The 8,903-nt window shown below is 37.5% G+C and overlaps 1 protein-coding gene across 3 annotated transcripts in view; it reads left to right on the forward strand.

Moving 5' to 3' along the window:
- cltc (clathrin, heavy chain (Hc)) overlaps positions 1–8,903 on the forward strand; it is a 64,478-nt gene that overhangs the window by 18,330 nt on the left and 37,245 nt on the right. For 2 of the 3 annotated variants that reach the window (XM_012956840.3, XM_012956839.3), the window contains exon 3: positions 852–854. In XM_012956840.3, coding sequence (XP_012812294.1) covers positions 852–854 — 3 coding nt within the window. 3 annotated transcript variants of the gene reach the window in all.

Raw genomic sequence — 8,903 nt, forward strand, 5'->3', positions numbered from 1 at the left:
TTCTAGTTGGGCTATATAATGAACCTATTCATTTGAAATAGATGGACTGTTACTTAACATTCTATCTACTGCATTGTTTTGGTTATCACCTTGTCCTTTTTCCATAATTTAACTTTATAAAATAATGTCTGCTTTAAAGGGTGGTTTCCCCTTTTTTTGCTTAAGGATATGCTACCTGATGCACCCTACCTCTGCATCACCCAGAAATTACTACGGTACCAAGATTATTTCTAGAGTTTGGTTTACTGAGCAGCTAGAGATTCAGTTAGCTTCACAGATGGCAGTCTCTGTTGCCAGACATTTTGTTCCCCTCCATCAGTGTGATAAGTCGGTATGGTATCAAATGCTACAAATCTCCTACACAGCTATTTACAGTCAGTATAGATGGGCAGTTTAAAGGTTTCAAAAACCCTGTCTTCTCGTAATTGACCCAACATTATAGCTTCTTCTTCAAGTTTAAAAACTGCCCTGTTGCTCTGTCACATCTCAGCAGACCTGGACAGCTCTTGACCATAATGTGTGTTTGCTTCCTAATGGGTCTTCTTGTTTGGGGTCTCAACTGAGCATAAAAGGGCCTTATAATCGGTAAACTAGTTAATAGTGACTCCTAGCGTTTACTTAGATTCCCATTACATTTGGTATTCCAGTATATTCTGCACTCATTTATACATAAATTTGTCCTGAATATATGATCTTGACAATGTTAAAACATATAATGTTTAACCGTTGGCTTGTTCTCCCCCATTAAAGTGTGATTAACAAAAATATTTTAGACCTTCTAAATTCTTTAATGTTTTTTTTACCTTTTTCTCATCCTATCAATTTTTTTTAATGCTTTCTTGTGTATGCAGATGGTGAGTTATTCTAATGTGAATTGTACAAGTTTTCAGCCTGTTCTTATAAAAAGCCACATTAATGCCATTTTATTTCAATACAGATTTTCAGTGTTAAAGTGATCAATTTAATGAACAGTTGTGCCAAGTGGCTTAATTTACTGCAGCACACTTATAACACCAATTATTTTAAATGTCAGGTTGTATACAGTTATCACAACCCAATACTACTCATTCTTAAATTTTGTTTTCACAAATTAAGTTTCCTCCTGGTATCAGTCAGCATACAGAATGCAACCTATACTGAGTACAAACTAATGGCTCTTGGTGCATTTTTATTCACTGTTGCCATGAGTGGGAAAAACTCAATTTCCCAAACATGGATCTCTGCTCAGAAATGCTTGTGACAACAGATTGCAACAGTGGTCATAAAACGGCTTGTTCCATTGGCCTTAAGCACGCATTGACCCATTTCTCCAAACTGAAATGTTACTACTTTCAGACAGACATGGCATATAGAATGTCTTATTTGCAGTCTTAAGACACAATTAAAGCTTTTTATAAACAGCACTGTGGCTTCTACAATTTTTAATTGTTATTGTTTCCTTTTAGTGTGCTTTACATACCTTCCTTATGTGCTTTGTACATTGTTTGGGTTGTGACCATAACTATGCGCATCATTCAAACACCCTTCATTAGAACAAAGGCAAACAAAGAAATGAAGTTTGCATTTTAAAAAGAAATTCTAGTATTAGTGTGTTATTTAGATGTGTTTTCCTTTTAGATTACATTATTAGACTTTATTAGTTTTTAGGACTTAATGTTATTGATACTATATAGTTACCCTCAAGTTAATCTGTCAGTCTTTCTGCTTTTTCTTTATTTCAGAGGTGGCTTTATACAGCCCAACCTCATACAGTATCCTACTAATCAGCCTACAGGCTAAACAGGCTGATACCATATGAGGTAGCATACATGGTATTGCCTCCTTTTTGTATTACGTATTACTTTGTATTTTCTTATGGTTCTTTTTTGTATTTTACTCTACTTGTGGCCAGTTTACAGCTAGCCATACACAGGATGATCTGGTTGTTTGGCAAGCTTGCTAAACAGTTGGTGGGCATGTCAGTCTGATCTGTTTGTTTGACGAGAGAACAGTAGGAGCTTATGCATACCCATCTGGATTTTCAAACTTACCTGATAGATATCTGGCCAATCTCTAATCAGATAGCCTTACTAATCTCACAAACACCCAATTTTCAGATTTATTGTAGATCTTCAGCTTTGTATATTGTATTTTCTGCTGGTAATTAAAATTTTAATTTAAAATGTTTCCTGTGTAGCTACCCTTCCTTATTAAAATACCAGATGTGTTTTTCTTTTATGAAATCTCATAACTTAATCTTCTTGGAATAACATTCTATCCTTTCTTGTTATTGTCACATATGTCTAGCATGAGCCATTCAAAATGTGTTTTGCCTATTTTTTTTTAATTTTATTGTACCCTTACTAATTTAAAAGGGTAATTAAGTTATTTTCTTCTCCTGCAGTTTGGACAATATTTGGGTTATTAATTTGAAAAACTAGAGATGTTTTAAAACAATAGAATTTGTACTTAACAAAACCATTTATTGGACTCATGTTGAACAGATGTATTTATTTGCCCTTTAATTATTGCCTAAAGACAGTTTTCAATATTTTGTAAAGTAGTATAATTTTTCATCCAGAAGAGTCCCTTTTTGCATGTAGGAATGTTATTCCTCATTCTAGTATGGCTGCCTCTTCTTACTTAGTGCCAAAAGAAACCATTTACGTTATGTCTAATTATATGGCAGAGATTTTAGTTGTACACTCTGCTTTAGAGCAACTGTTTTATTAGACACATTGCTTGATTGTTATCCTTTTTTTTTTTTTGAAGTGTCCATTTATAGTAATATAGAATTTAACTACTTTTATAGTGTTGGGGGGGATACTGTCACTTTTATTTTTGCATTGGTTATCTTTCTTTTTTTTTTTTTAACACGACTCATAACTAACTAATGTTCATATTCGTTAGCAGATTCTGCAGGGAATACTCTGCTAAAATCCTTGGATGCCATTGCTGAGTAGGATTCCGAAAACAATAAAATAGCCATTCAGCATTCTTATTATTCTCTTCTAGACAAGCAACAATATCTTGAAACATATTGCCTTTAAACACTTGATTAGGCATATGCCACGTGGAACATGTCTTCAACAGCAGAGGAAATGTCAGCAGTCTACTCTGATCTGCACCGTGTTCAGTAAGTGCTGACAGTCATGGCATCCCCCTGTATGTTTACGGGCCAAAATCCTAGCCATGCGTAATCATGCCAAAATCTGTCCCTCTCTGACAGGCAGATGCTGGGCATGTAAGTGCAAACTGAACAGCGTGCAAATTGGAGCAGATTGATGGTTTCTCTGACACTTATGAAAATGCCCTGTATGGCATCGGTCTTAAAAGGGACCTGTCACCTTTAGAAATAATTCCCAATTGATTTTGTATTTGTCAATCAAAATAAACTTTGCTTTCACTATATTAAATACACCATATATAATATAAATCCTTTAGTCAGAGCAAGCAGGCAGGTGCCATTTTGTGAGCACTGTCATTAAGGCAAGCTTTGCATCCTGCCAAATTCTTGTTTATGTGATAGAATGGAGGACCAGACGCCCATGCTCATGCACTGGCTACACAATTAGATAGTGAGTAGGAAGGGGGGCAGGGAGGATTGCAGTGACATCTAGGAAGTGCTGAATGGAAAATGAAAGTCTTTGTCTGCCCCACCTGAGGGGCACTTCAAAGAAACATGCAGAAAACATACACACAGTAGATAAACTCAAATTATATATATATAATTAGACATAACAGTAATGTGATGCCCACAATAATTATTTTCTGTACCATAGGTGGTGCTGCAATTTGAAAGCATGCCAACACAGTGGGTCAGCTGGGTTTGTGCTGGTTAACAGAAGGTTGACCCACACTTCGCTAGTGGCATATGGCAGCTTAGACTTCAGAGTCGTAACTGTTATGCACAATTGTAATGAAAGATTAATTATAAAAGTCCAGCTGTCTTTTCTGGGAGATGTTCTGTTGAGTAGTTACTTTTTTTTTTTTTTTTTTTTTTTTTTTTTTGAACATAAATCTTGTCTGCATTGAAATGAATCTGCAGTTTGTGGCTCTGGGATTGTGGTAGCAATTAGTAATGTGTTGGTCAGGAGGAATTCGCAGCTTCCGCATCCGCACCTTACTCTAACCTGCAAAACCTAAACCTGCACAATGTAGCCCCTGTAGGACATTTACCTGTGTCTTTCTGCTCCATACACTATTTCTGCATGTGTCTCTGGTTCCAAGATGGAATGTTTAGGAGCAGAGGAGGAGTGTACTTTCCCAGTCTGATCTGCACACTACCCGAATCGGCAATGGTCAGCCGTGGATTTTTGGTCAACCTGCTTATCACTAGTACCAATATACTGAATATATTTATCTCAAGAGATAAGTGGAAATTAAGTTTGTAGACAAAATTGACCACAATAGTCATTTGGTGAGGTCACCTTCAAACTAGATCTTTGCCCAAAAATTGCCATCAAAGTGGTGGGCAAAACTTGACTGATACATTTATTTGGCTTCCAGGCAGTCTGATCACAAGGAAGGCTGTGCAGACCTGTTGTGGTCCTCTTACTACAGGAGTTTTCAGACCTACTTGAATGACTTCTTAAAGTGGTACTGATGCTAAAATAGTAGTCTTCAAATATAATTGTATGTACAGTGGCTTGCAAAAGTATTCGGCCCCCTTGAACTTTTCCACATTTTGTCACATTACAACCACAAAAATGAATCAATTTTATTGGAATTCCACGTGAAAGACCAATACAAAGTGGTGTACATGTGAGAAGTGGAACGAAAATCATACATGATTCCAAACATTTTTTTACAAATAAATAACTGCATAGTGGTGTGTGCGTAATTATTCAGCCCCCTTTGGTCTGAGTGCAGTCAGTTGCCCATAGACATTGCCTGATGAGTGCTAATGACTAAATAGAGTGCACCTGTGTGTAATCTAATGTCAGTACAAATACAGCTGCTCTGTGACGGCCTCAGAGGTTGTCTAAGAGAATATTGGGAGCAACAACACCATGAAGTCCAAAGAACACACCAGACAGGTCAGGGATAAAGTTATTGAGAAATTTAAAGCAGGCTTAGGCTACAAAAAGATTTCCAAAGCCTTGAATATCCCACGGAGCACTGTTCCACCGATCATTCAGAAATGGAAGTAGTATGGCACAACTGTAAACCTACCAAGACAAGGCCGTCCACCTAAACTCACAGGCCGAACAAGGAGAGCGCTGATCAGAAATGCAGCCAAGAGGCCCATGGTGACTCTGGACGAGCTGCAGAGATCTACAGCTCAGGTGGGGGAATCTGTCCATAGGACAACTATTAGTCGTGCACTGCACAAAGTTGGCCTTTATGGAAGAGTGGCATAAAAAAAGCCATTGTTAACAGAAAACCATAAGAAGTCCCGTTTGCAGTTTGCCACAAGCCATGTGGGGGACACAGCAAACATGTGGAAGAAGGTGCTCTGGTCAGATGAGACCAAAATGGAACTTTTTGGCCAAAATGCAAAACGCTATGTGTGGCGGAAAACTAACACTGCACATCACTCTGAACACACCATCCCCACTGTCAAATATGGTGGTGGCAGCATCATGCTCTGGGGGTGTTTCTCTTCAGCAGGGACAGGGAAGCTGGTCAGAGTTGATGGGAAGATGGATGGAGCCAAATACAGGGCAATCTTGGAAGAAAACCTCTTGAAGTCTGCAAAAGACTTGAGACTGGGGTGGAGGTTCACCTTCCAGCAGGACAACGACCCTAAACATAAAGCCAGGGCGACAATGGAATGGTTTAAAACAAAACATATCCATGTGTTAGAATGGCCCAGTCAAAGTCCAGATCTAAATCCAATGGAGAATCTGTGGCAAGATCTGAAAACTGCTGTTCACAAACGCTGTCCATCTAATCTGACTGAGCTGGAGCTGTTTTGCAGAAGAATGGGCAAGGATTTCAGTCTCTAGATGTGCAAAGCTGGTAGAGACATACCCTAAAAGCCTGGCAGCTGTAATTGCAGCAAAAGGTGGTTCTACAAAGTATTGACTCGGGGCTAAATAATTACGCACACCCCACTTTGCAGTTATTTATTTGTAAAAAATGTTTGGAATCATTTATGATTTTTGTTCCAATTCTCACGTGTACATCACTTTGTATTGGTCTTTCACATGGAATTCCAATAAAATTGATTCATGTTTTTGGCTGTAATGTGACAAAATGTGGAAAAGTTCAAGGGGGCCGAATACTTTTGCAAGCCACTGTATTTGTATAATGGATGTCTGTTGGGGGGAGGCTATGATTTAACCCCGTACACCATCCAGTAACCTTCTGACTTTGTCAAGAGTAGTCCATGCTAGATTGCGAGGGTCACATGGTTTAACTTAAATGAAGAGCCAGACCGGGACAGGTAAGTATTTTATTTAATAACCCAGCCATTTGGGGGCCTTTAGAATCAGATTTGTCTGCTAGGAAAATAGACTGTGCAAAATAAAAAAAACAAAAATCAATATGGTTAGCCAAAAATGTAATCTATAATGGCTGAAGTGAATGGATCTCTAACATAAAAGCCAAAACATCTTTGCATGTCTTTAGCCTGTTTGTCAGTGACTAGAAGAGGGGCCACATGGAACATAACTGTTTAGTTAGTTTGCATTTGATCCTGACCCATGTGATTATTTTTTTTTTCACTGTTAGAGTTAGAGAGATGCAAAGGAGGAAGTTGGACTCTGGCTATTACATTAGACATTTGTTCATTCCAGCCTTTATAGGTTTTTTGGCCAGCTAGCTATATTGAAAACATTCAGTCTTTGAGTGAGAGAGGTCCTAAGAGTTTTAAGAGAGTGGTCCCAAGGCTTTGAAGAAATCGATCAAGGCTATGTGGAGAGGATACATGTATCAAAGCTTCCACAGTACCTTTTTGAATTAAGCAGTTTCTATGCAGAATGAACTGCATAAACTTTTTCCCAATGTCTTAAGTAGAAATGATAGTTTTTATCATCTAATGTATTTCTGCCTATGAGAAGCCGTGCATACCTACTGACTACGCACACAAATCTTAAAATTTACCTTTTTTAATCTCTTTGAAGCAGGCAGTGGGGAGCATTCATCATCTTCTTGTAAGTATTAGATGTATAGGTTTAGTAGATCTGCCGTGCTTCTTTAAAACCTCATAAAATTTTCATTTGTAACGCTGCAACTGTGAGCAGAATGAAGCCCCAGAAGCATTTGCTATTCCGAATGGGAGTGTTAATATGATTAACACAGTTACTCGTGATCTGCACAGAATACATTTGCACCTAAGAATTTCTGGTGTCTCCGCTGCCAGTGACAAGATGGTAGATTTAATGGCCCGCCTTTTATTTTTAGAAAACAGATGTGCGAAATGCTATGTTTAGTTAAATGCATTAGGATAAGCTTTTGTTCGTGCTAAGAATTAGTATTACCATAGCAAGTGTGTGTTTAGAACAGCTGAATCTTTACCATTTTGTGTAACTAGTTTATTCTTCTTACATCAATGTTTATAGATAGCATTTTTTTACTGTGTTAATGGTTTCTTTTCCCCCAAAATCCCCTGTATACTGTTTCTTTTTGCACTCAGTTTAAAAAAAAAAATAGGGATAAACCAAATGCAGAGTCTTCACTCACCCTTTAGAGTAATGTGAATTTAAAGCTCTGAATATCTCAATTTGTTTGTTCACAGTAGACAGAAAATTTTGATTTTCCTCAAATCTGAATCTAGACATTAATGTTAGAATTGGGTTTAGTTTTCACCTGAATCATTTTTTTGAGGATTCAGTATTTGGGCACATTAGAAAAATTATGGATTCAGTGCATCCCCATTAAAAAGACAAAACAAAAGTCTGACATTACATGTCTAGACACTGTGATATTAAGTTGATTATTGAAGATCTTATATTGAATCATAATCTTGTGTATGTTGCATTCTGTTTGTGACAAGACGTTTACTCAAAGGAAAACTGTTATTCTTCAAAATGCTTCAATTAATAGACCTCCTCTAACAGAATCCTGCATTGAAATCTGTTTTTCAAAAGGGCAGACAAAAATGTAATTTTAAACATTTCACATGAGGCTAGCCATGTTTATCTTCATTTCCCAGGGTGTCACAGCCATGTGACCTGTGCTTTGATAAACTTCAGTCGCACTTTACTGCTGCACTGCAAGTTAGAGTGATATCACCTCCCCCCAGCAGCCGATCAGCAGAACAATGGGAAGGTAGCAAAGAGAGCAGCTCCCAGTAGATATCAGAATAGCACTCAATAGTAAGAAATCCAAGTCCGGCTTGGGACTCCTCCAGTTACATGGGAGTATGAGAAACAATAGGTTACCTGAAAGCAGTTCTAATGTGTAGCGCTGGCTCCTTCTGAAAGCTCATACTCAGGCACAATGCACTGAGATGGCTGCCTATACACCAATATTACAGCTAAAAAAAAATACACATATGGTTGTTCAAGAATAACATTTTAAATGGTAGAGTGCATTATTTGCTACGTAAACAGTGTCATTTAGAAATAAAAAGTACACCATAAAAAGCATGACAGAATCCCTACAGCGCTGAAGAATATATTGGCGCTTTATAAATAAATGTTAATAATAATAATAATAATAATAATACAACTTGATTATCCTTTATTTTCACTGTTTTGAGAAAGGCTACAGCCTCAACAAATTTCACTGGCATTTTCCATATAAGAAATCTTAATTCTAAGCAACTTTGCAATATATATTCATTACAAATTTGTACAAGTTATTTGTGTATTTAATTGCTATTAAAAGCAGTGTTTGCCTGTCCTTTCTGTTCTCTGCCCTGGTAGCTCTGACTTCTGAATCAATGTAACACAAGCCAGCCGATGGACAGACCTGTTTTGCTTTAGGTGGCTGGCTTTTATAACATTGTTAAAAAAGTCACAACCATGAGTTGA

The sequence above is a fragment of the Xenopus tropicalis genome, chromosome 2 (genome assembly GCF_000004195.4).
Source record: "Xenopus tropicalis strain Nigerian chromosome 2, UCB_Xtro_10.0, whole genome shotgun sequence".
NCBI classification, from domain to species: domain Eukaryota; kingdom Metazoa; phylum Chordata; class Amphibia; order Anura; family Pipidae; genus Xenopus; species Xenopus tropicalis.